This window comes from Oncorhynchus keta, chromosome 34 (assembly GCF_023373465.1).
Source record: "Oncorhynchus keta strain PuntledgeMale-10-30-2019 chromosome 34, Oket_V2, whole genome shotgun sequence".
In the NCBI taxonomy this organism is placed as follows: Eukaryota; Metazoa; Chordata; class Actinopteri; order Salmoniformes; family Salmonidae; genus Oncorhynchus; species Oncorhynchus keta.
The window spans coordinates 72,450,652-72,477,528 of record NC_068454.1 but is presented as its reverse complement, the minus strand read 5'-3'; the positions used below and the strand labels follow the sequence as shown (position 1 = coordinate 72,477,528).

The following is a 26,877-nucleotide window of genomic DNA, read 5'->3' as shown; positions in this document are numbered from 1 at the left end:
CAGCGTTTGCCTGCAATGACAGCATGCTCAGTCCGATGATCCTGTGACACCATGACGGACCTTCCACCTCCAAATCGATCCCGCTCCAGAGTACAGACCTCAGTGTAACACTCATTCCTTCGACAATAAACACGAATCCAACCATCACCCCGAGTGAGACAAAACCGCGACTCGTCAGTGAAGAGCACTTTTCGCCAGTCCCATCTGGGCCAGCTGGTGGGTTTGTGCCCATAGGAAATGTTGTTGTTGGTGATGTCTGGTGAGGACCTGCCTTACAACAGGCCTACAAGCCCTCAGTCCTGCCTCTCTCAGCCTATTGCGGACACTCTGAGCACTGATGGAGGGATTGTGCCTTCCTGGTGTAACTCGGGCAGTTGTTGTTGCCATCCTGTACCTGTCCCGCAGGTGTGATGTTCAGATGTACCAATACTGTGCAGGTGTTGTTACACGTGGCTTGCCACTGCATGGATGGTCAGCCGTCCTGTCTCCCTATAGTGCTGTCTTAGGCGTCTCACACTACGGACATTGCATTTTATTGCCCTGGCCACATCTGCAGTCCTCATGCCTCCTTGCAGCATGCCTAAGGCATGGGACCCTGGGCATCTTTCTTTAGTTTTTCAGAGTCAGTAGAAAGACCTCTTTAGTGTCCTAAGTTTTCATAACTGTGACCTTAATTGCCTACCGTCTGTAAGCTGTTATTGTCTTAATGACCGTTCCACAGGTGCATGTTCATTAATTGTTTATGGTTCATTGAACAAGCGTGTTTAAACCCTTTACAATGAAGATCTGTGAAGTTATTTGGATTTTTATTAATCATCTTTAAGTCAGGGCCCCGGAAAAGGGATGTTTATTTTTTAGCTGAGTTTAGTAGCCTACAGCAAAGTGTGTTTAAATCATTTCTAACTTGTTAACAGTTTCTGCTAGTTAGTTTTTGCTACCATGTGGGTTTTAGCTTGCTTGAGCCTGCTAACTGAGTGTTAATTCACCTGTTTCCATACATGTTTCATTTTAAAACATTTATCTTACAAAGGAGTTGTTTAAGTAGTTAGATTAACTTCTTACGCCTGAGATTCTGTTAACGGGAAAAACACAGCCATTTTTCCAGCCAAAGAGAGGAGTCACAAAATGCAGAAATCGAGAGACAACTAATCACAAACCTTTGATCTTCATCATATGGCGTTCATAGGACTTCATGTTACACAATACATGTATGTTTTGTTCGATAAAGTTCATATTTATATCCAAAAATCTCAGCTTGCAATTGCGCGTTATGTTCAGTAATGTTTTGCTTCCAAAACATCCAGTGATTTTGCAGAGAGCCACATCAATTTACAGAAATTCTCATCATAAATGTTGATGAAAATACAAGTTTTATGCAGGGAATTAAAGATGTACTTCTCCTTAATGCAACCACTGTCCGATTTCAAAAAAGCTTTACAGCGAAAGCACACCATGGAATAATCTGAGTACAGCACTCAGCCACCAAAACAAGGCATACACATACCCGCCATGTTGTGGAGTCAACAGAAGTCAGAAATAGCATTATAATATTCACTTACCTTTGATCTTCATTGGAATGCACTCCCAGGAATCCCAGCTCCACAATAATTGTTTGTTTTGTTCGATAAAATCCATAATTTATGTCCAAATACCTCCTTTTTGTTTGCGTGTTTAGTTCACAAATCCAAATTTACAAGGTGCAGGCACTTGTGAAAAGTCAAAACAGTTCCATTACAGTTTGTAGAAACACGTCAAACGATGTAGAGAATCAATCTTTAGGATGTTTTTATCATAAATGTTCAATAATATTCTAACTGGACAATTCCTTTGTCTTTAGAAATTAAAGGGAATGCAGTTCGCTCTCACGGCTGCACGCGTGACATAGTTCATGGCATTCTGCCAGACCCCTGAGTCAAACAGCTCTTATTCGCTCACCCTTCACAGTAGAAGCATGAAACAAGGTTCTAAAGACTGTTGACATCTAGTGGAAGCCTTGGGAAGTGCAATCGGAACAAATTTACACTATATTGGATAGGCAAAGACTTGAAAATCTCCGAACCTCAGATTTCCCACTTCCTGGTTGGATTTTTTCTCAGGTTTTTGCCTGCCATATGAGTTCTGTTACTCTCACAGACATCATTCAAACAGTTTAACTTCTTATGGTATAGGGGATGCTTGCGTCCCACTTGGCCAAAAGCCAGTGAACATGCAGAGCAGCAAATTCAAATAAAATTATATAAAAATCAAACTTTCATTAAATCACATGTAAGATACTAAATTAAAGCTACACTCGTTGTGAATCCAGGCAACATGTCAGATTTTTAAAAGTCTTTTTGGCAAAAGCATAAGAAGCTATTATCTGATGATAGCACAACAGTAAACAAAGAGTAGCATATTTCAACCCTGCAGGCGCTACACAAAACGCATAAATAAAATATAAAACATGCCTTACCTTTGACAAGCTTCTTTTGTTGGCACTCCAATATGTCCCATAAACGATTATGGTTAATCGATTAATTTGATTAATTCCATCCATATATATCCAAAATGTCCATTTACTTGGCGTGTTTGATCCAGAAAAAAACAGCTTCCAAATTGCGCAACGTCACTACATAATATCTCAAAAGTTGCAAACTTTGCCGAAACATTTCAAACTACTTTTGTAATACAACTTTAGATATTTTTAGACGTTAATAATCAATCTAATTGAAGACTGGTCTATCTGTTTTCAATAGAGGACGAGAGGAAACTAACTCTACTCTACTCAAGTCTTGCGCAACTCTCAACAGTGTTACCCATTTCCTAGATGGCCGTACTTCTTCATTGCACAAAGGAATAACCTCAACCAAACTCCAAAGATTGGTGACATCCAGTCGAAGCGGTAGGAACTGAAAACTAGTGCCTAAGAAATATTGTTTGCCAATGAGAACTCACTGAACAGACAGAGAACGGTTAGTGAACGGTTAGTCCTCGGGGTTTTGCCTGCTACATAAGTTATGTTATACTCACAGACATGATTCAAACAGTTTTAGAAACTTCGGTGTTTTCTATTCAAATCTACTAATAATATGCATATCTTAGCTTCTGGCCCTGAGTAGCAGGCAGTTTACTCTGGGCACCTTATTCATCCAAGCTACTCAATACTGCCCCCCAACCCAAAGAGGATAACTATTTTTCTTTACATGGAATTGTATTTTAATTTTATTTTTACTCGTTTGTTTCTAATCTTTACAGGATATTGCCACATCCAATATCTGACTCGTGGAGACATTTCACTGCAGCTAATGTAGAAGGAAAAGCTGTGTACATTTGCAAATACTGTGCCAAATCATACAGTGGGGCAAAAAAGTATTTAGTCAGCCACCAATTGTGCAAGTTCTCCCACTTAAGATGAGAGGCCTGTAATTTTCATCATAGGTACACTTCAACTATGACAGACAAAATCAGAAAAGAAATTCAGAAAATCACATTGTAGGATTTTTTATGAATTTATTTGCAAATTATGGTGGAACACAAGTATTTGGTCATCTACAAACAAGCAAGATTTCTGGTTCTCACAGACCTGTAACTTCTTCTTTAAGAGGCTCCTCTATCCTCCACTCGTTACCTGTATTAATGGCACCAGTTTGAACTTGTTATCAGTATAAAAGACACCTGTCCACAACCTCAGTCACACTCCGAACTCCACTATGGCCAAGACCAAAGAGCTGTCAAAGGACACCAGAAACAAAATTGTAGACCTGCACCAGGCTGGGAAGACTGAATCTGCAATAGGTAAGCAGCTTGGTTTGAAGAAATCAACTGTGGGAGCAATTATTAGGAAATGGAAGACATGCAAGACCACTGATAATCTCCCTCGATCTGGGGCTCCACGCAAGATCTCACCCTGTGGGGTCAAAATGATCACAAGAACGGTGAGCAAAAATCCCAGAACCACACGGGGGGGACCTAGTGAATGACCTGCAGAGAGCTGGGACCAAAGTAACAAAGCCAACCATCAGTAACACACTACGCCGCCAGGGACTCAAATCCTGCAGTGCCAGACGTGTCCCCCTGCTTAAGCCAGTACATGTCCAGGCCTGTCTGAAGTTTGCTAGAGAGCATTTGGATGATCCAGAAGAAGATTGGGAAAATGTCATATTGTCAGATGAAACCAAAATATTACTTTTTGGTAAAAACTCAACTTGTTGTGTTTGGAGGACAAAGAATGCTGAGTTGCATCCAAAGAACACCATACCTACTGTGAAGCATGGGGGTGGAAACATCATGCTTTGGGGCTGTTTTTCTGCAAAGGGACCAGGACAACTGATCCGTGTAAAGGAAAGATTGAATGGGGCCATGTATCGTGAGATTTTGAGTGAAAACCTCCTTCCATCAGCAAGGGCATTGAAGATGAAACGTGGCTGGATCTTTTAGCATGACAATGATCCCAAACACACCGCCCGGGCAACGAAGGAGTGGTTTCGTAAGAAGCATTTCAAGGTCCTGGAGTGGCCTAGCCAGTCTCCAGATCTCAACCCCATAGAGAATCTTTGGAGGGAGTTGCAAGTCCGTGTTGCCCAGCAACAGCCCCAAAACATCACTGCTCTAGAGGAGATCTGCATGGAGGAATAGGCCAAAATACCAGCAACAGTGGGTGAAAACCTTGTGGAGACTTACAGAAAACGTTTGACCTCTGTCATTGCCAACAAAGGGTATATAACAAAGTATTGAGAAACTTTTGTTATTGACCAAATACATATTTTCCACCATAATTTGGAAATAAATTCATAAAAAATCCTTCAATGTGATTTTCCGTAGAATTGTTTTTATCATTTTGTCTGTCATAGTTGAAGTGTACCTATGATGAAAATTACAGGCATCTCATCTTTTTAAGTGGGAGAACTTGCACAATTGGTGGCTGACTAAATACTTGTTTGCCCCACTGTATGTGAGGACTGCAACAAACATGAAAAATCATCTGGCAAAGTGAATAAAGTTCCCTCTGTGCTCACAACAAGCAACCTTTGACAAAAGTGCCTCTACTCCTATTCGAGGTGAAAATGATGAGACACCTTATCCATAGCAACAGCTCATGGTCCTCCTGGAAGTTTTTTTGACTCAATGGAGGAACGTAGTCAGAGAAATACTGATGAATATCTTGCTCAAGCTTTGTATGCAACTGGTTCACCTCTGGTCACAGGCAATGTGTATTGGAAGAGATTTCTGAATGTTCTTCGCACAGCATACACCCCTCCAACCAGACATGCTTTATCTACTAATTTGCTGGATGCGGAGTTCAACAGAGTTCAAGTGAAGGTCAAGCAAATCATAGAGAAAGCAGACTGTATTGCAGTCATCTCTGATGGGTGGTTGAATGTTTGTGGGCAAGGAATAATTAAAGGGGAAGAGTCCTACACTCACATCATACCTATAGGCTGTGCTGCTCATGCGTTGAATCTGCTCCTCAAGGACATCATGGCACTGAAAACAATGGATACACTCTACAAGAGAGCCAAGGAAATGGTTAGGTATGTGAGGTGTCATCAAGTTATAGCAGCAATCTACCTCACCAAGCAAAGTGAGAAGCATAAGAGTCCCACATCAGAGCTGCACAGAAAAACCTGTTGTGGGTGGTGTTGTCATATTTTACAGTCTCCTGGAGGGGAAGGAGTCTCTCCAAGAAATGGCCATATCACAGTCTGCCGATATGGACAGCCCCATCAAGAGGATCCTCCTGGATGATTCATGCAAAAAACAACTACCTATAAAAATATATATATTTCACCTTTATTTAACCAAGTAGGCCAGTTGAGAACAAGTTCTCATTTACATCTGCGATCTGGCCAAGATAAATGCAAAGCAGTGCGACACAAACAACACTACTGTCAATAACACAATAGAAAAATCTAAATACAGTGTGTGCAAATGTAAAACATATTCTAAGTCAGAACCGTCCAGAGTAGTAATGCTAGACGGGCAGGCAGGTGCGGGCAGCGATCGTTTGAAAAGCATGCATTTAGTTTTACTTGCATTTAAGAGCAGTTGGGGGCCACGGAAGGAGTGTTGTATGACATTGAAGCTCTTCTGGAGGTTTGTTAACACAGTGCCCAAAAAAGGGCCAGATGTATACAGAATGATGTCGTCTGCATAGAGGTGGATCAGAGAATCACCAACAACAAGAGTCACATCATTGATGTATACAGAGAAAAGAGTCGGCCCGAGAATTGAACCCTATAGCACCCACATAGACTGCCTGAGGTCTGGACAACAGGCCCTCTGATTTGACATACTGAACTCAACCTGAGAAGTAGTTGGCGAACCAGGCGAGGCAGTCATTTGAGAAGCCAAGGGTATTGAGTCTGCCGATAAGAATGTGGTGATTGACAGATTCGAAAGCCTTGGCCAGGTCGATGAAGAAGGCTGCACAGTATTGTCTTTTATCGATGGCGGTTATGATATCGTTTAGGACCTTGAGCCGTTGTTCAGGTGCACCCATGACCAGCTCGGAAACCAGATTGCATAGCGGAGAAGGTACGGTGGGATTCAAAATGGTCGGTAATCTGTTTGTTAACTTGGCTTTCAAAAACTAGAAAGGCAGGCAGGGTAGTATAGATATAGGCCAGTAACAGTTTGTATTTGGGTCTACATTGTCTCCCTCTTTGAAGAGGGGGATGACCGCGGCAGCTTTCAATCTTTAGGGATCTCAGACGATACGAAAGAGAGGCGTAATAGGGGTTGCAACAATTGCAGCGGATAGTTTTAGAAAGAGAGGGTCCGGATTGTCTAGCCCAGCTGATCTGTAGGGGTCCAAATTTTGCAGCGCTTTCAGAACATCAGCTATTTGGATTTGGGTGAAGGAGAAAGTGGACAGGTTGGGGTTGCAGAGCTGTTGACCGGGGTAGGAGTTGCCAGGTGGAAAGCATGGCCAGACGTAGAAAAGTGCTTATTGAAATTCTAGATTATCGTAGATTTATCGGTGGTGACAGTGTTTCCTAGCCTCAGTGCAGTGGGCAGCTGGGAGGAGGTGCTCTTATTCTCCATGGACTTTACAGTGTCCCAGAACGTTTTGGAGTTTGTGTTACAGGATGCAAATTTCTGTTTGAAAAAGCTATCCTTTGCGTTTCTGACTGCCTGTGTATATTGGTTCCTAACTTCCTTGAAAAGTTGCATATCACAGGAGCTATTTGATGCTCATGCAGTACGCCGCAGGATGTTTTTGTGCTGGTCAAGGGCATTCAAGTCTGGAGTGAACCAAGGGCTTTTTCTTAGTTCAACATTTTTTGAGTGGGGCATGCTTATTTAAGATGGTGAGGAAATACTTTTTTAAAGAATAACCAGGCATCCTACTGATGGAATGAGGTCAATATCCTTCCAGGATACCCGGGCCAGGTCTATTAGAAAGGCCTGCTCGCTGAAGTGTTTTATGGAGCGTTTGACAGTGATGAGGGGTGGTCGTTTGACCGCGGATTCATTACGGATGCAGGTACTGAGACCGTGATCGTTCAGACCCTGGTTGAAGACAGCAGAGGTCTATTTAGAGGGCAGGTTGGTCAGGATGATATATATGAGGGTGCCCGTGTTTACTGATTTAGGGTTGTACCCGGTAGGTGCCTTGATAATTTGTGTGAGATTGACGGCATCTACCTTAGATTGTAAGACGGCCGGTGTGTTAAGCACATCCCAGTTTAGGTCACATTATGAACTCTGAAGATAAATGGGGGGCAATTAATTCACATATGATGTCCAGGGCACAGCTGGGGGCTGAGAGGTGTCTAACAAGCGGCAACAGTCAGAGACTTATTTATAGAATGGTGGATTGTTAAAAGTAGAAGCTTGAACTGTTTGGGCACAGACCTGGATAGCATGACAGAAATCTGCAGACAGTGGATTGAAACTCCACACCCTTTGGCAGTTTTATCTTGGCGGAAAATGTTGTAGTTGGATGGAAATTTCTGAATTTTTAGTGGCCTTCCTAAGCCAGGATTCAGACACGGCTCGGACATCAGGATGGTATTAACGGTATTAATATTCATTTGCATGTGCACTACTGTTCAAAAGTTTGGGGTCACTTAGAAATGTCCTTGTTTTTGAAAGAAAAGCAACAAAAATGTGTCCATTTAAATAACATCAAATTGATCAGAAATACATTGTTAATGTTGAAAATGACTGTTGAATTGAAAGAGTGGGAGGCCCCGGTGCACAACTGAGCAAGAGGTCCTCTGCCTAGAAGGCCAGCGTCCCGGAGTCGCCACTTCACTGCTGACGTTGAGACTGGTGTTTTTCGGGTACTGTTTATTGAAGCTGCCAGTTGAGGACTTGTGAGGCGTCTGTTTCTCAAACTAGAGACACTAATGTACTTGTCCTCTTGCTCTGTTGTGCACCGGGGCCTCCCACTCCTCTTTCTTTTCTGGTTAGAGCCCGTTTGTGCTGTTCTGTAAAGGGAGTAGTACACAGCTTGTACCAGATCTTCAGTTTCTTGGCAATTTCGCGCATGGAATAGCCATCATTTCTCAGAACAATAATAGACTGACGAGTTTCAGAAGAAAGTTATTTGTTTCTGGCCGTTTTGAGCCTGTAATCGAACCCACAAATGCTGATGCTCCAGATACTCAACTAGTCTAAAGAAGGCCATTTTTATTGCTTCTTTAATCAGAACAACAATTCTCAGCTGTGCTAACATAATTGCGAAAGGGTTTTCTAATGCTCAATTAGCCTTTTAAAATGATGAACTTGGATTAGCTAACACAGTGTGCCATTTGGAACACAGGAGTGATGGTTGCTGATAATGGGCCTCTGTACGCCTATGTAGATATTCCATATAATATCAGCCGTTTCCAACTACAATAGTATTTACAACATTAACAATGTCTACACTGTATTTCTAATCAATTTGATGTTATTTTAATGGACAAAAAATGTGCTTTTCTTTCAAAAACAAGGACATTTCTAAGTGACCCCAAACGTTTGAACGGTAGTGTATTTCCGTTAATGCCCGTATATTCCCGTTAATTCCCACAAAGTTTCCACCTCTGAATATTCCCCAAAATGTGCAACCCTAATCATGAGTCATAGTTTGGAAGAAGTTTAATAAATACAAATGTATTCATTTGGAAGTTTCTGAGAATTGGTAAATCACCACAAGTGTAATGGTGGGAACCGGTATTATTTTGTCCTCACCTTGCAGTTGGTCAACCCATAGCACTAAAGTCTAGCAAATGTTTAAAGAATCTGGGTTTTCCCCTCTGTAGGTGGTTTTCAACTTCAAAGTGGAAGCTGGTCTCTCTGTGTGGAGTATTGGTGAAATGTCTGTTTTGAATGTAGACAGCTGTCAGGTTTAGAGGAACAAAGGATGTCTGTGGTTGTTGTGTTTCGATGTGAGTGTTAACTCCAACTCCACAGTCTGAGTAAGCTGGAAATAAGACCTGTATGACGTCTATGCTGCTCCTTTCATTAACATATGAAGAGTGTGTGGGTGACGTCCACATCCCAAATTCTACACCAGTGCTGGGCAAAATAACTATGATAAAGAAAGTCTGCATACTGTAAAATGTAACGTAACACCTTGTTCCTGTCTTCTCTTACAGGAAGTCCACCTTCGACATGTTCAACTTCCTGGCTTCCCAGCACCGCCAGCTCCCTGACATCAACCCCTACGATGAGGAGGAGGATGAAGTCCCACTCAAATCCACAAGGTCAGATTACAGAGTTATTGTATGCTGGCCATCGCAAAGGAAGCTAGCTAATATCTTAAAAAAGGAACCTTTGTCTTAAATACTGCAGTAGCTAGTCCATAAAAGATCTTGTCTAGCGGAAAATTCTTAGAACTTGTTGAACAGTGCCGCAAATGTTGTTCCTTTGAAAAACAACTTTCACATCAACAACTGATCCATTTATAAATTGGTAGACATATCAATACATTCCTTCAGCCTGATGAGTAACAAAGGAGCCAGCTGTACAGCTACAGGTTTACACAATCATTTTTATAGCTGTGACTAATTCACTATTGAAATGTTGTCCATTCCTGTATTTGTAACTCCCCTAAAGTGATCTTTGTGGTTGGACTAAACCATTCTGTCATTTCTGCAACTACCTCCCCCAATCAAGCAACGTTACAAATGTGTTCTACCCTCTTGTCTTAGTCTCTAGTGACTCTTTTCTCAGAGTTCAACGTGAAAGGTCAGAAGCACATCATCTTCTCTGCTTATCCCTTTTCTCCTAGACGTGCCACGAGCTTGGAGCTCCCCATGGCCATGCGCTTCAGACATCTGGAGAGGACATCTAAGGAGGCTGTAGGCGTGTACAGGTCAGCACACAACTCGTCCTGGTCAAAGCCAAAACTATGGACAGAGCCTGTGACTATGATCATGATTCTGGGCTAAAGAGCTCATGCGTTTCTCAGTGGGGTGGAAATTGACCCCACAAAGGTAATTTGCGGCCTGTCTTGACAGGAAGCAGTCACTGTGGTTCTCTACAGCAGATTTTCCCAAACTGGGGTACGCGCAATGCCGTCGGGGGTACGCTAAATAAAAATGTGGGTTCACTTTTTTTCCTCACATTGTCAAACAGTCCATTTATATTTTCCAACGGGGCTATACATTTGGGTGAGGTTTTTTTCTCGCCTGAGTAGCCTCATTTCACTGCCAAAAATAAAATTAATCAAACCATCTAGTTTTAAGTAAAATAACAACACAATGTCAAAAATTAACATCCAATCACATTAACCGTTACTCTCTCACGGGAATTCTGCTGCTCATGTAGGTTTTATTTTTCATTTTTTCCCCCTTTATTTAACCAGGTAGGCTAATTCAGAACAAGTTCTCATTTGCAACTGCAACCTGGCCAAGATAAAGCATAGCAATTCGACACATACAACAACAGAGTTACACATGGAATAAACAAAACATAGTAACATACATAACATTTAAGTCATTTAGCAGACGCTCTTATCCAGAGCGACTTACAAATTGGTGCATTCACCTTATGACATCCAGTGGAACAACCACTTTACAATAGTGCATCTAAATCTTTTAGGGGGGGGGGGATGAGAAGGATTACTTATCCTATCCTAGGTATTCCTTAAAGAGGTGGGGTTTCAGGTGTCTCCGGAAGGTGGTGATTGACTCCGCTGTCCTGGCGTCGTGAGGGAGTTTGTTCCACCATTGGGGGGCCAGAGCAGCGAACAGTTTTGACTGGGCTGAGCGGGAACTGTACTTCCTCAGTGGTAGGGAGGCGAGCAGGCCAGAGGTGGATGAACGCAGTGCCCTTGTTTGGGTGTAGGGCCTGATCAGAGCCTGGAGGTACTGAGGTGCCGTTCCCCTCACAGCTCCGTAGGCAAGCACCATGGTCTTGTAGCGGATGCGAGCTTCAACTGGAAGCCAGTGGAGAGAGCGGAGGAGCGGGGTGACGTGAGAGAACTTGGGAAGGTTGAACACCAGACGGGCTGCGGCGTTCTGGATGAGTTGTAGGGGTTTAATGGCACAGGCAGGGAGCCCAGCCAACAGCGAGTTGCAGTAATCCAGACGGGAGATGACAAGTGCCTGGATTAGGACCTGCGCCGCTTCCTGTGTGAGGCAGGGTCGTACTCTGCGGATGTTGTAGAGCATGAACCTACAGGAACGGGCCACCGCCTTGATGTTAGTTGAGAACGACAGGGTGTTGTCCAGGATCACGCCAAGGTTCTTAGCGCTCTGGGAGGAGGACACAATGGAGTTGTCAACCGTGATGGCGAGATCATGGAACGGGCAGTCCTTCCCGGGAGGAAGAGCAGCTCCGTCTTGCCGAGGTTCAGCTTGAGGTGGTGATCCGTCATCCACACTGATATGTCTGCCAGACATGCAGAGATGCGATTCGCCACCTGGTCATCAGAAGGGGGAAAGGAGAAGATTAATTGTGTGTCGTCTGCATAGCAATGATAGGAGAGACCATGTGAGGTTATGACAGAGCCAAGTGACTTGGTGTATAGCGAGAATAGGAGAGGGCCTAGAACAGAGCCCTGGGGGACACCAGTGGTGAGAGCGCGTGGTGAGGAGACAGATTCTCGCCACGCCACCTGGTAGGAGCGACCTGTCAGGTAGGACGCAATCCAAGCATGGGCCGCGCCGGAGATGCCCAACTCGGAGAGGGTGGAGAGGAGGATCTGATGGTTCACAGTATCGAAGGCAGCCAATAGGTCTAGAAGGATGAGAGCAGAGGAGAGAGAGTTAGCTTTAGCAGTGCGGAGCGCCTCCGTGATGCAGAGAAGAGCAGTCTCAGTTGAATGACTAGTCTTGAAACCTGACTGATTTGGATCAAGAAGGTCATTCTGAGAGAGATAGCGGTAGAGCTGGCCAAGGACGGCATGTTCAAGAGTTTTGGAGAGAAAAGAAAGAAGGGATACTGGTCTGTAGTTGTTGACATCGGAGGGATCGAGTGTAGGTTTTTTCAGAAGGGGTGCAACTCTCGCTCTCTTGAGGACGGAAGGGACGTAGCCAGCGGTCAGGGATGAGTTGATGAGCGAGGTGAGGTAAGGGAGAAGGTCTCCGGAAATGGTCTGGAGAAGAGAGGAGGGGATAGGGTCAAGCGGGCAGGTTGTTGGGCAGCCGGCCGTCACAAGACGCAAGATTTCATCTGGAGAGAGAGGGGAGAAAGAGGTCAGAGCACAGGGTAGGGCAGTGTGAGCAGAACCAGCGGTGTCGTTTGACTTAGCAAACGAGGATCGGATGTCGTCGACCTTCTTTTCAAAATGGTTGACGAAGTCATCTGCAGAGAGGGAGGAGGATTCAGGAGGGAGGAGAAGGTGGCAAAGAGCTTCCTAGGGTTAGAGGCAGATGCTTGGAATTTAGAGTGGTAGAAAGTGGCTTTAGCAGCAGAGACAGAGGAGGAAAATGTAGAGAGGAGGGAGTGAAAGGATGCCAGGTCCGCAGGGAGGCGGGTTTTCCTCCATTTCCGCTCGGCTGCCCGGAGCCCTGTTCTGTGAGCTCGCAATGAGTCGTCGAGCCACGGAGATAGGTTGGAGAAGGTTTGAGCAGAGGGAAGAGATGATAGGATGGAAGAGGAGAGAGTAGCGGGGGAGAGAGAGCGAAGGTTGGGACGGCGCGATACCATCCGAGTAGGGGCAGTGTGGGAAGTGTTGGATGAGAGCGAGAGGGAAAAGGATACAAGGTAGTGGTCAGAGACTTGGAGGGGAGTTGCAATGGGGTTAGTGGAAGAACAGCATCTAGTAAAGATGAGGTCGAGCGTATTGCCTCCCTTGTGAGTAGGGGGGGGAAGGTGAGAGGGTGAGGTCAAAAGAGGAGAGGAGTGGAAAGAAGGAGGCAGAGAGGAATGAGTCAAAGGTAGACGTGGGGAGGTTAAAGTCGCCCAGAACTGTGAGAGGTGAGCCGTCCTCAGGAAAGGAGCTTATCAAGGCATCAAGCTCATTGATGAACTCTCCGAGGGAACCTGGAGGGCGATAAATGATAAGGATGTTAAGCTTGAAAGGGCTGGTAACTGTGACAGCATGGAATTCAAAGGAGGCGATAGACAGATGGGTAAGGGGAGAAAGAGAGAATGACCACTTGGGAGAGATGAGGATCCCGGTGCCACCACCCCGCTGACCAGAAGCTCTCGGGGTGTGCGAGAACACGTGGGCGGACGAGGAGAGAGCAGTAGGAGTAGCAGTGTTTTCTGTGGTGATCCATGTTTCCGTCAGTGCCAAGAAAGATCGGCAGTTCCAGAGGCTACCGGAGACCTGGAACTCCACGTGGGTCGTGCGCGCTGGGACCACCAGATTAGGGTGGCCGCGGCCACGCGGTGTGGAGCGTTTGTATGGTCTGTGCAGAGAGGAGAGAACAGGGATAGACAGACACATAGTTGACAGGCTACAGAAGAGGCTACGCTAATGCAAGGAGATTGGAATGACAAGTGGACTACACGTCTCGAATGTTCAGAAAGTTAAGCTTACGTAGCAAGAATCTTATTGACTAAAATTATTAAAATGATACAGTACTGCTGAAGTAGGCTAGCTGGCAGTGGCTGCGTTGTTGACACTACACTAATCAAGTCGTTCCGTTGAGTGTAATAGTTTCTACAGTGCTACTATTCGGGGCTAGCTGGCTAGCTAGCAGTGTTGATTACGTTACGTTGCGTTAAAAGAACGACAATAGCTGGCTAGCTAACCTAGAAAATCGCTCTAGACTACACAATTATCTTTGATACAAGGACGGCTATGTAGCTAGCTATGTAGCTAGCTACGATCAAGCAAATCAAACCGTTGTGCTGTAATGAAATGAAATGAAAATGTGATACTACCTGTGGAGCGAAGCGGAATGCGACCGGGTTGTTGTTGGCTAGCTGTTAGCTGTTAGCTAGCTAGCAGTGTCTCCTACGTTAAGGATGACAAATAGCTGGCTAGCTAACTTCGGTAAATTAAGATAATCACTCTAAGACTACACACTCTAAACTACACAATTATCTTGGATACGAAGACAGCAAAGACAACTATGTAGCTAGCCAACACTACACTAGTCAAGTCGTTCAGTTGAGTGTAATAGTTTCTACGGTGCTGCTATACGGTGGACGTTAGCTATGTGGCTAGCTGCAGTAGACTACGTTAGGACGACGAAATACGATAATTACGCAATTATCTTTGATACAAAGACGGCTATGTAGCTAGCTAAGAAGAAATTGCTAAGATTAGACAAATCAAACCGTTGTACTATAATGAAATGTAATGAAAAGTAATACTACCTGCGGACCGAAGTGCGAATGCGACCGCTCGCTCCAACCCGGAAGTGACTTTAGTAGGAAAGAGAGAAACAATGGCCGCATTTGTCTCTTACGCACAAAACACTCTGAGAGACTCTAGCTGACCACTGACGCAATGTTGACGTTCAGGCTCATTTTTCAAAATAAAAGCCTGAATCTATGTATTGTGACACTTGACACATTAGGGAAGCCATAGAAAAAGGAATCTGGTTGATCTCATTCACTGCTCAATAGGGACGCATAGGAACGCAGAGCTTTCTAAATAAGAGTCCCTTCCTGATTGGATTTTCTCAGGCTTTCGCCTGTAATATCAGTTCTGTTATACTCACAGACAATATTTTTACAGTTTTGGAAACTTTAGAGTGTTTTATATCCTAAGCTGTCAATTATATGCATATTCTAGCATCTTGTCCTGACAAAATAGCCTGTTTACTTTGGGAACGTTATTTTTCCAAAAATGAAAATAGTGCCCCCTAGATTCAACAGGTTAACTGGTATCTGTACTGATGGTGCAAAAGCCATGACAGGGAGACACAGTGGAGTGATAACGCATGCAAACAGTTGCTCACTGCAGCATCCACTAAGAGGCTCTTGCTGCCAAGGGAATGCCTGACAGCTTGAAGACGTTTTGGACACTACAGTGAAAATGGTTAACTTTGTTAATTTGCTGCTAGCAGGACACCTCTACAACATCCGGTGAAATTGCAGGGTGCCAAATTCAAATTAAATTACCATAAATATTTAATATTCATGAAAATACAAGTGTAGTACATCAAAATAATGCCTAACTTGTTGTTAATCCAGCCACCGTGTAAGATTTCAATAAGGCTTTATGGTGAAAGCAAACCATGCGATTATCTGAGGACAGCGCCCTGCATACCAACACATGAAAAACATATTTCAACCAGGCAGGTGCGACATGAAAGTCAGAAATAGCGATATAAAAAATGCCTTACATTTGATCTTCTGTTGGCACTCCAGAAGATCACAAATGGTCCTTTTGTTCGATAATGTCCTTCTTTTTATCCATAAAAACTCAGTTTAGCTGGCGTGCTTCAGTCAATAATCCATCCAGTTTCCCTCCATCAAAATGTATACAAAATGAATCCCAAACGTTACTAATAAACTTTTCCAAACAAGTCAAACAATGTTTATAATCAAACCTTAGGTATCCTAATACGCAAATAAACTACCATTTAAGACCGAGAATTCTTTGACATCTAGTGGAAGCCCTATGAACTGCAATTTGGGAGGACTTGGGCTTATAATTATAGTACTTGCCATTGAAAACAGTGGTAAACAGAATTTGTTTTTTTGGGGGGTGGTTTGTCCTCGGGGTTTCGCCTGCCATATCAGTTCTACTCAGACATCATTTTAACAGTTTTAGAAACTTTAGAGAACACTATCTAAATCTACCAATTATATGCATGGGGCAAAGTATTGACACGACCTTAATGTTTTCTTTGCTGACCATAATTTTCACTTGTCTGACCGCTTGCGTGATAACGAGTTTCGCACACGACTTGCCTATCTGGGTGATGTTTTTTCTCACCTGAATGATCCGAATCTAGGATTACAGGGACTCTCTGCAACTATTCAATGTGCGGGACAAAATTGAGGCTATAATTAAGAAGTTGGAGCTCTTCTCTGTCTGCATTAACAAGGACAACACACAGGTCTTTCCATCATGGTATGATTTTTTTTTTGTGCGAAAGGACTCAAGCTTACGGACAATGTCAAATGTGATATAGCGAAGCACCTGAGTGAGTTGGGTGTGCAATTTACGCAAGTACTTTCCTGAAACATGACACAAATAACTGGATTCGTCATCCCTTTCATGCCCTGCCTCCAGTCCAGTTACTGATATCTGAAGAAGAGAAATTGAAATTGCAACAAGCGGTTCTGTGTAAATGTAATTTAATCAGAAGCCACTGCCAGATTTCTGGATTGGGCTGCGCTCAGAGTATCCTGCCTTGGCAAACCACGCTGTTAAGACACTGATGCCTTTTGCAACCACGTACCTATGTGAGAGTGGATTCTCGGCCCTCACTAGCATGAAAACAAAATACAGGCAGAGACTGTGTGAAATGATTTAAGACAGACTCCAATACAACCCAACATTGCAGAGTTATGTGCATCCTTTCAAGCACACCCTACTCAACCTGTGGTGAGGTATTGACAATTTTCGATGAACAAATAAGGTTTTATATGTAAGATGGTTAAATAAAGAGAGAAATATTGATTATTATTATTATTTGTGCCATGGTCCTATAAGAGCTTTTTGTCACTTACCACGAGCTGGGGTGTGACAAAAACTCACACTCATTCTTATGTTTAAGAAATGTATCGTATAGTGTGTTTGTGTGTGGCAGGCTTTACAATGATTGCAAAAAACATCGGAGTGCGCTGACCCTGATGCTAGATGGGGTACGCAGCTGGATGTTGAATGTTTGGAGGGGTACGGGACTATAGAAAGTTTGGGAACCACTGTTCTACAGCTATCACAGCAAACTAGGGACTGGGGCATGCTTTATATTTCCTGCCTCTCCCTTTTCTGCTATTCTGTTATTCTGCTGCAAAATGAGTAACATGAATTTTCATTGAGTCAGATAATAAAAATGTGATCCATTGCATCCTTTTAATAGCCAAGGGGATTAGCTATGGGAACTGTTGTTCAGACTTGAACCTCTTCTGACATCTCTCTGGTGTAGGTCTGCTATCCACGGCCGAGGTCTGTTCTGCAAGAGGAACATCGATGCTCAGGAGATGGTCATCGAGTATGCCGGCATCGTCATTCGCTCAGTGCTCACAGACAAGCGAGAGAAGTACTACGATGGCAAGGTGAGATCAATCAGTCCAGAGTGTGTTTGAGATGACATAAGCCCTATGGTTTGTCCCAACGAGACCTTAGTTGGTGGACTTTTTTTAAGCACTGCGCCACCCGGGAGGCCAACCTAATACATGTTAAACTAAAACTAAGTCCTCTGTCTCTTTTCCCTCCTTCCTCCACAGGGTATCGGCTGCTACATGTTCCGTATCGATGACTTTGACGTGGTGGACGCCACGATGCACGGCAATGCGGCACGCTTCATCAACCACTCGTGCGAGCCCAACTGCTACTCGCGCGTCATCAACGTGGAGGGCCAGAAGCACATCGTCATCTTCGCCTTGCGCAAGATCTACCGGGGCGAGGAGCTCACCTACGACTACAAGTTCCCCATCGAAGACCCAGCAAGCAAGCTCAACTGCAACTGCGGGGCCCGGAAATGCAGACGCTTTCTCAACTAGGGGCAGGAGGAGGACTTGGTACTGCCACAGTCTCTGCAGGGGGAACAAGGCACAAGGGAAGGGGGTGAGAGCAGAGGCAACAAAGGAAGAGGTTAAAAGCCTTAAATTAAGGTTTTACTGGTTTGGGAGGTGGGGGAGGAGAAAATACAGGAAAGGATGAGCCACTACGAAGAGACTGGGAGAGGAACCAGGGCCAGGAGATGGGGAGCAAGATGGAAGAGGAGCGCCACACAGGGACATGCATCAATAAGCTCACATTGGCTCCTAACCGATATGCATCTGCCAGAGGTTGGGCAAGTTTGCCACAGAAGAGAGCGGAAGTAGCTACCGTTATAGTGTGTGTTTTTTTCTTGAGAACAGGATACTGAACGCTGCAGACATTGTGGTTATGCTGGTTCTATGTTGCATGAAGGTATTTTCCTTGACGCCATAACATCAAGCACTTTCTGTTGAAATGAGGGTGGACCAGAAAAGCTAGACTTGGAGAGATTCCTCATCTTTTTTTTGTCGGGGGGGCAGGGGGAGATTTTTAATTTCAACACCCATAATCATGTTGGCTCCATCCTCTCTAGTTGATCCCTTAGCCATATCTCCATCTTTACTTGATTTATTAATCATCGTTTTATTTATTTGAAATTATTTTTCACAGAACTCATCATGCGTCAGGTTGTACATATTTGCTTTCCGTTGACTGTTCATAGAACCATGGTGCTAGATATGATGGGCCATAGACTTTGTGGTTCCTAGGTCAGAGACCCAGCAAATAATACCTATTTTTCTATCCATTCTCCACTTCCCTGTTGCACAGACCGGGGAAGAGACCTCCATTATGTTCAATTAAACGGTTAGATAACAGTGTCACCCTTAAAGAGTTTGCTGCAGCTAAATCATATCTTTAAGAACTTTCCCTTCACCATTTTTGTGTGTAGCAAACACTACCCAATCCAAGAGTGACGAGTGTAGTTCTTTTTTATTTAAAAATATATTTTATTACTATCATGGCAAATGCTGATTACCTTTTGCAATAATATTAGGCCTACTTCTTTGCTGCCCTACAGTTGCACATCTTTAGTGAATTAACAAAATCCAGACTCCATATTTCTCAACAGTCAGTGGAGTTAACAAAGTACTGACTTCTCCTTCTGACATTCTCTGCCATCCACAAAGGGTGGAACACTGTCCATGTTACACCACTAAGAGATGTGTTATAAACTCTATATATACCTGACTGTGGACTGACAGCACCCCTGTGCACTGGAGATCTCAAGCATAGCATTAGGCCAGTACTGTACTGTATGTTGCTCTGTAGGATGGCTTTAAGAGAGAATAATGTCTTGGTGTAAAACCAAGATAGGGAGAGAATGCACTCAGCACCTTAACATTTGCTGTCGTACAACTTTGGACAACGCTGTCAGTCAGTTCAGTCATCAAATGTACACTCTGTTGTTCACATCTTTACAATAAGAGATTGCTTGAGCTCTAGAATAGTTGTATTTATTCATGTTTCTGTTCAGATTTGGACTGGTGAAACTAGCTGTGCTTTGTATAAATGGTGGTCTAGTTGGAAATCCTCCTCCCCTCGTTTCCTCTTTTTGTTTACTTTGTTACTTCTTCTTTCTCTTATTTGAACCTTGATGTTTGAGGACAGTTGTGTATTACATTTCAGCCTTTACACAAGACATTGTTCTAAAGCAGGTATTTTTTTATTGTTTTTGATTGTATTTCTTTGTTCTGGTAGAATTTTCATGGAGAAAGTAAAGCAGGCCTTAGTATCGGCAGGCCATATAACAGAAGAATATCAAGCATTCGAGTCATGCTGTTCTTCCCATCTGCGTGCTACAGAGAACCCTTCAAGGTACAGATAATATTCTAAAGGAAGTGAGCACTGTCCTTTTGAAATATAATACCCAGTAAGGAAGAGCTTAGGCCCACCAGCCTGCGCGACCAATCAGTGAGATGGAGCCTGTATTCCCATGTGTCAATCATATAACACCCTTAGCAGAGTTTGCCAATAACAGGATGCATCTTTTTCAGGGATACGGCTATCCTTAACCTAGCTTCCTTTTTCGCTGAAAAACTGATGTTGTAACAATGCTCAGAGCAGGTTTCTCTATGCCCACTCCACTCCCTAACCTCTTGCCAGGATTCTACCTCAGTTGCTCTGACAGATGTTAAAGAATACTAATGCAAAAAAGAGGATGATGACAATATAATAAGAGTAACTTGGTTTTAATGTCCTGCAGAGCTGGCCTGTGTGTTCCATGAAACATGCAAAGCACTAGTTGGAAACCTGAAGTTACCATGACGATCTCTCCCAGAACTGGTTCAGAAAGCTGTATGTTCTATATGGTAGGGTTATTTTAAAGTATAACAAAGTGTTAAAGACATGAAAATATGTGTGAACTTGTCTTTGTTACCTTGTACAAATAAACCCTGAGTTTGTAAATAATTGTATACATATTTCTAAACCCGTTTAATTTTTCTATGCACTTTTTTTATTTATAATGTTATTTGCTTAATAAAGATGTTAAGATGTTTGAACAAATTGGAGTTGATCATTTGAAAATTGAATTAAACAAATGCTAATATGACATTTATATAACAAGCAATGTATAAATACAGCAATATCATTGGTTGGTGATATTACGTTTGACATAAGATGAAAATGATTGTGAGGGCCAGGTTGGGAACTTAACACTTGTTCTGAGCGCCTGAGATCTGACGCACATCAAATCAGTTTCCTTGATCTTCCGATTTTGTGTGAGGATAATGTTCTATATACTGATCTTTACAGGAAACCTATTGATCATAACAGTTTTAGGGCTGATAGCTGTCACCCTCTTCCCATGAAATACAGTTTGCCCTACAGCCAATTCTGTCGAATAAAAAACAATCAGATTGACAGATATGGCTGAGATGCAAAAATAATTCTAGGAGAGGGGGTACAAAAATCCATAACTAATTCTTACACAGGGACACTCAATCTTAACTGAATAATTGTTTATTTGTCAGCGTGCTGGAGAGGTTCCAACCAACTCAATGCATCATAGTACACATGTCTGTCAGAAAAACTTGCATGTCCCAACCGTTGTCTGTGTATAGCCGTATATAAGACTAGTTATATTTGCATGATTTGGCATAATTCATTCATCATTACCGTTTTGTTTCATCCATGTTACCCACCAATACGGTTTCATAATGTGACAGACCAACACATCACAAGGATTCTTTCTCTAAGCTGATACCTTGAAACAGATCTTTTGTTTGTTCTCAAAACACGGTCTGGGCCTACTGCCAAATTGCAGCTACTCATAGGTGTGATTTGTCCAGTCAGCCACTTGCATGAACACAGAAATTAGATAAGAATGGCAAAAACAAAATGTCCCTTAATCTCTTTCAAGGACAATCTCACAAAAAGAAGCATTCTTGCATCCTCACTACCCCTCATTTAAAGTGCTCTGAACAAATGATGGAAATCGTTCACAAACATTGCCACATTCTACGATCCGATGACACCCTCGGTAATGTGTTTTCGGACCCTCCCTTGGTCATATTTTCACGGGGCAGAAATCTGATCAATTGGTGAACTTATTTACCACCCCAAAATACTCCTGCACAATGTCTATTAGCACCTCTACCGGATGGAGACTACAAGTGTAACAGCTGCGCTCAATACAATGTCACTTACAAATGTAGATCCTTTAAACACCCCCAAACAGGGAAACCGATCCCGATCAAAGGTGTTATCACGTGCTCTGCTAAAGCAGTTATTTATCTTACAACTTGTCCTTGTGGTAAAAATGAACACTCAATTTCGTCCCTACGTTATATCGGCACCTCTCCCAAGGAGAGGGGGTGACCTCGACAATTCGTTAAAACGAGAGGCTGCCTGGATCTTTACTTTAAAGACCCTTGCTCCCCTCAGTCTCAACGTAGACTTTGATCTGAAGCCATTACTGTGATCTTGCTATTCATTATAAATGTTTGTAGGCCTATGTAGCAAAATGTTATCTATGATTGTATGCTATCCATTCATGTATGTTCTATTTATATCTGAAAATTAACCAATGATATCAAGCCACACCCGGTCATGATTACAGACACTTGTGTGTGTGTGTCCTTTGACACAATATAAACTAGTCACCCCACAGTGTTTGTCATTATACCCTGATGAAGACAGCTTGTCTGTCGAAACGTTGGTTATTAGGAGCTCAGATGCAATAATATACTAACCTAGAGTGTGTAGCTCCATTTTTTTCAGGACACCGGGATTAACATCCCTGCTTTAAGTGATAAGTGCCAGGTTATCGCAGTTAAATATCTTACTTGAACCCTAATGCAAGTGTTCCCAATCACTGCCTTGGGGCTTTGGGGTCCCCAAGAAAAGCATGCCTCCTACTGGCCCTCCTGTTATATCTCAGTGCCTTGGCAGGGGGTAGAGACTCGCGGTTGTATCAGGATGGAGCCATCTCTTCCGGACCCAACACAGAACACACCCAGACTAGAACACCTTAAGCAAGCTGAGCTTGGTGAGCACCACCACTGCGTCGTTCCGGTCCATCTCTCTCAGCAACCTGGCCAGGTGTCCTACAGTCCACTCTGGGTGTTTGGTGGTGACCCCCTCCAGCACGGCCCTCAGGGGGCTCTTGCTCTCCCTCGGGGAGTAGGTGTAGGTAATCCAGGTGGCGGGGAAGGAGCAGCGAGATGCTAGGTGGCTGGTGTTCTTCACCCCAGGGCTCTCCGGGTCCAGCAGGATCACAAGCTCCTCTAGAACATCCAGGTTGTCCAGAACCGTCTGAAGTATCGCAGACTGGAGGTCAGAACCTGGTAAGACATGGGGAAATATCACTACGGGTGAGTGATGTGTCTGGAATGTTGACTTCTGTCAATCCAGAGCCAAATACGTAAATCAAGTATTAATGGGTCGTTCCACTAAATTAGTCCCTTTTGGGTAGTGTAACTTGGTCAAGAAAAACCTGATTTCCCCTCATTTTAACATTATGTCATGAAGTGCACACGGTCAACTTAATAAAATACATGATTTCCCATCTCAAGAGGTTAAATAAAATAACTACTATATTAAGTGACTAATAAAGTAACAGGGTTGACAATTTCATCTTCAATTATACATAAATCCCCTTTTGACAGGGTGAATGGAAGCTTGTGTGTAACAGGGAGGGGCAATTGAATGCAAGCTTCACAATGTAAACTGTTGGGTAACAGGGTTGACGTGTTCTGCTCGACCCACTCAGTTTTCCACCACAAAACACCATAAAATTGACAGAACCAGCTCACCTGCTTTTACACTATGATTTGACTGTTAGATGTTCAATGTTTCTTTTGAAACAATTATTTTAAAAGGAACAGTTTAATGTCTTTTCAGTCTTCATTGAATTATCCATGTGGTCTACATTAAAGGGCACTTCATTTAATATAACAAACTTTTACAATTAAATATGGGGCACAATTTCTACTTAAAATATGAAAGACACAAAAGGGACCAATTTCTTGGAACCACCCACATATCATGGGAGATTTGTGCTGAAATCCAAGTTGCGTGCTAAAACCTTGAGCATTTTTGCAACTTATGGAAGAGTAGTTATGTAGAGGTACTGGTAATACCAATGAATAACAGACTGGTAGTAGCTCTATTAGTAATAGCACTTGATAACTCACTCAAAATGTCCTCTAGGCTCCTGGTCTCTGACTGTAGCAGAGCAACCTCTTCATTGACAGCTGCTGTTGTCTTATTGCTCCGTGAATGTTGGTTGGTATACAGGATATTGTCTGATGGGAGGCAGTCTTTAAGGCTGACCATGAAGCATGGCTTATGTTCCTTATCTGTGTCAAACCACAACCATTCAAAAACAGGACAGGAAAGAAAGCTCAGTGGAAGATTTAAAGCGGTTTTAAGCAAACATGTCAAACCAGATGTTCTGTGTTATGCATTGACAGTTTGACAGTTTTTAAATCTCCCTAATGCTCATCATCCTGCTCAACTCTGAAGCAAAAAGCTCTTGATCTTCTCCTTCTCTTCTTAATAAAGATGAATAAGAGAAATGCAAGTACAGAGAAAACCAAGATGAGGGTAAGCACTATCCCTGAAAGAACACAGAGGAGCGTGACAATGAGCAGTTAGACATGTTCAGCAGTATCCTAACAAAACAGTTTAGTCATCTTTTTGAATTGTGAAGGACTGGTATTATCAAACTCAGTACCTTATAAATTACTTCTAAAATGGCTCATATTTGGGGGTTGGAACTTACATGCAGTCTGATGGTTGACATGTGAAGTTACAGAATCACCATGTAATCTTGGATCAATGTGTTTGGCTGTGGTGGGATTTGATGTTGACACTTGGACCCTTAATGTTGTTGACCATTGGACCTGTTGAGTTTGAAATTGATGTGAAGTCAACATTAACTCTGTTATTCCTGATTGAATAACTTTGTTTTGTTTGCTCAGTGCCCTATTGACCAAAATTGAAAACATTTGCGAATAAATTGCCTAACTGTGACACTGTTATTGATGTATTTTAGGTCAATAGAAGAATAACAGCCATGATAAATTTGAGAGTGGTCTTCACAAAACGACCACATAAACGCCCTTAATTAAATAGCATCATCAGCTTCATCATCATAGATGAAACTCACCGTGGTATTCAGGGCACATTTCCAACAGCCTGTCTGGTCCCTCGACATAGGGTTTTACAGTGTTACTCAAACAACCAAGCACCCATAGTTTCAGCACCAGATACAAAACAAATGGCCATCCTTTTCCTATGACGATTTGAAGCCAACCCAGAGAAAATTTGCGCTCACCTCGCTACGCAGCATTGTGTGTCTGTCGTTGCATTGCATTCGGACAGCCTTTGATGATTTGGAGGGCAGCGAAAACAGTGTTGGCATTTCACGAAGCTCCCGTTATTGAAGCTCTGGGCGGCATACGGTCTTTCCGCTGCTCCCCCATTGTCATACCTGCCACAGTTTGGACTAAATTCGTACCCTGATCGAAAATAAGATTTGTTTGTAGACCACAAGTGCGCGCTGTGCACTGATAAAAACGTAGCAACATCGAAACTGGATTTAAAATAAAGACAATCGTTGCAGCATGTCGAGTTTACCTGGTCGAATCGGATGCTGTGAATGTAAAACACGGCACACATGTTTTACTCATGCCAAAATGTATCCAAGTCATCAGAGCAATTCTCAGAATTGTGGCCCATTTCGTTAAGAGAAACGTGTAGAATAGAGTAGGCTACAGTGCTGTTTGCTAGTAAAATAAAAGTTGTTGAAAGCAGAGTATCATCAGGCTGCCCACTCAAGAAAAACTGTAACCAGTGCCTGCAATCTGGTTCAGGTTGTCAGTCAACCTACCAGGGTAGTTACAAACAGCACACTAATTAAATCATCAACATGTATTGATCATATATTTACTAATACTGCAGAAATTTGCTTTAAAGCAGTGTCCAAATCCATAGGATGTAGTGATCACAATATAATAACCATATCTAGGAAAACCAATATAGGGCCTAATATAGTATATAAGAGGTCATACAAGAAGTTGTGTAGTGAATCATATGTTGATGATGTAAAGAATATTTGCTGGTTTATGGTGTGTAATGAGGAGCAACCAGACGCTGCACTTGACACATTTATGAAATTGCTTGTTCCTAATAAGCACACACCCATTAAGAAAATGACTGTAAAAACTGTCAAATCTCCTTGGATTGATGAGGAATTGAGAGGGATGAGGTATGGCAAGTCATTCTTGCAGCCCAAGTGATTGGCAAACATACTACAAATTAAAAAACGAAATACAAATTAACTATACTATGAAACAAAGATCAATTATCCAAAATAATGATAGTAAAAAGCTTTGGGGAACCTTAAATTACATTTTTGTGGGAAAAAAGCCAACTCGGTGCCATCATTCATTGAATCAGATGGCTCATTCATCATAAAGCCCACTGATATTGCCAACTACTTGAATTACTTGTTCATTGGCAAGATAAGCAAACTTAGGGAAGACATTCCAGTAACAAATACTGACACCACATCCAAGTATATCAGTTGTACTTTTGAATTCTATGAAGTCCGTGTGGAAGTCCGTGTGAAGAAAATACTGTTGTCGATCAACAATGACAAGCCACTGGGGTCTGACAGTCTGGATGGAAAATTACTGAGGATAATAGCAGACAGAATTTCCACTTCTATTTGCCACATGTTCAACTTAAGCCTGCTAGAAGGTGTGTGCCCTCAGGCCTGGAGGGAAGCTAAAGTCATTCCGCTACCCAAAAAGATTTAAGTCCCCTTTACTGGCTCAGATTTGTGTGTATTAGGTAGTTGTTGGGAAATTGTTAGGTTACTTGTTAGATATTACTGCACTGTCGGAACTAGAAGCACAAGCATTTCGCTACACTCGCATTAACATCTGCTAACCATGTGTATGTGACTAATACAATTTGATTTGATTTGAAAAATAGCTGACCAATCAACCTGTTACCAACCCTTAGTAAACTTCTGGAAAAAAGGGTGTTTGACCAGATACAATGCTATTTCACAGTAAACAAATTGACAACCCACTTTCAGCATGCTTATAGGGAAGGACACTCAACAAGCACAGCACTTACACAAATGAAGAGAAATTGATGAGAAAATGATTGGGGGGGCTATCTTGTTTTGACATTATTGACCATAGTCTTCTGATGGAAAAACATGTGTGTTATTGCTTTACACCCCCTGCTATAATGTGGACAAAGAGTTACTTGACTAACAGAACACAGATGGTATTCTTTAATCAAAGCCTTTCAAACATAATCCAGGTAGAATCAGGAATTCCCCAGGGTAGCTGTTTAGGCCCCTTGCTTCTTAAAATGTTTAC

General features: G+C 42.8%; 2 protein-coding genes across 7 annotated transcripts in view; one reads left to right on the top strand and one right to left on the bottom strand.

Annotated features, from left to right (window-relative positions):
* The window catches only part of LOC118367807 (histone-lysine N-methyltransferase 2A-like), a 76,541-nt gene extending 56,002 nt beyond the window's left edge, over positions 1-20,539 (top strand). For all 5 annotated transcript variants that reach the window (XM_052494665.1, XM_052494664.1, XM_052494667.1 and 2 more), the window contains 4 exons: positions 9,567-9,674; positions 10,202-10,285; positions 17,418-17,547; positions 17,719-20,539. In XM_052494665.1, the coding sequence (XP_052350625.1) occupies positions 9,567-9,674; positions 10,202-10,285; positions 17,418-17,547; positions 17,719-17,994 (598 nt within the window). In that variant the 3' untranslated portion in view covers positions 17,995-20,539. The remainder of the gene's footprint in view (positions 1-9,566; positions 9,675-10,201; positions 10,286-17,417; positions 17,548-17,718) is intronic.
* On the bottom strand, positions 20,208-25,319 carry LOC118367840 (IGF-like family receptor 1). Of its 2 annotated transcripts, none has more exons than XM_035751535.2 (4): positions 24,816-25,319; positions 24,261-24,381; positions 23,671-23,835; positions 20,208-22,818 (listed from the first exon to the last, which is right to left on the bottom strand). In XM_035751535.2, exons 1-4 carry the CDS (start codon positions 24,900-24,902, stop codon positions 22,496-22,498), a joined length of 696 nt encoding a protein of 231 aa, XP_035607428.1. In that variant the 5' UTR covers positions 24,903-25,319; the 3' UTR covers positions 20,208-22,495. The 2 variants fall into 2 exon arrangements, with proteins under 2 accessions (XP_035607428.1, XP_035607429.1); XM_035751536.1 differs by lacking the exon at positions 24,816-25,319 and adding an exon at positions 24,648-24,783.
* Between the last annotated feature and the right edge of the window lie 1,558 nt (positions 25,320-26,877).

Coding starts and splice junctions, on each gene's coding strand:
- LOC118367840 (XM_035751535.2), bottom strand. CDS start 24,902: ATGCCAACACTGTTTTCGCTGCCCTCCAAATCATCAAAGGCTGTCCGA. Junction 24,382..24,815: donor ACACAATGCTGCGTAGCGAG/GTGAGCGCAAAT, acceptor CAAACTCAACAG/GTCCAATGGTCAACAACATT. Junction 22,819..23,670: donor GAGCCTAGAGGACATTTTGA/GTGAGTTATCAA, acceptor ATGTCTTACCAG/GTTCTGACCTCCAGTCTGCG.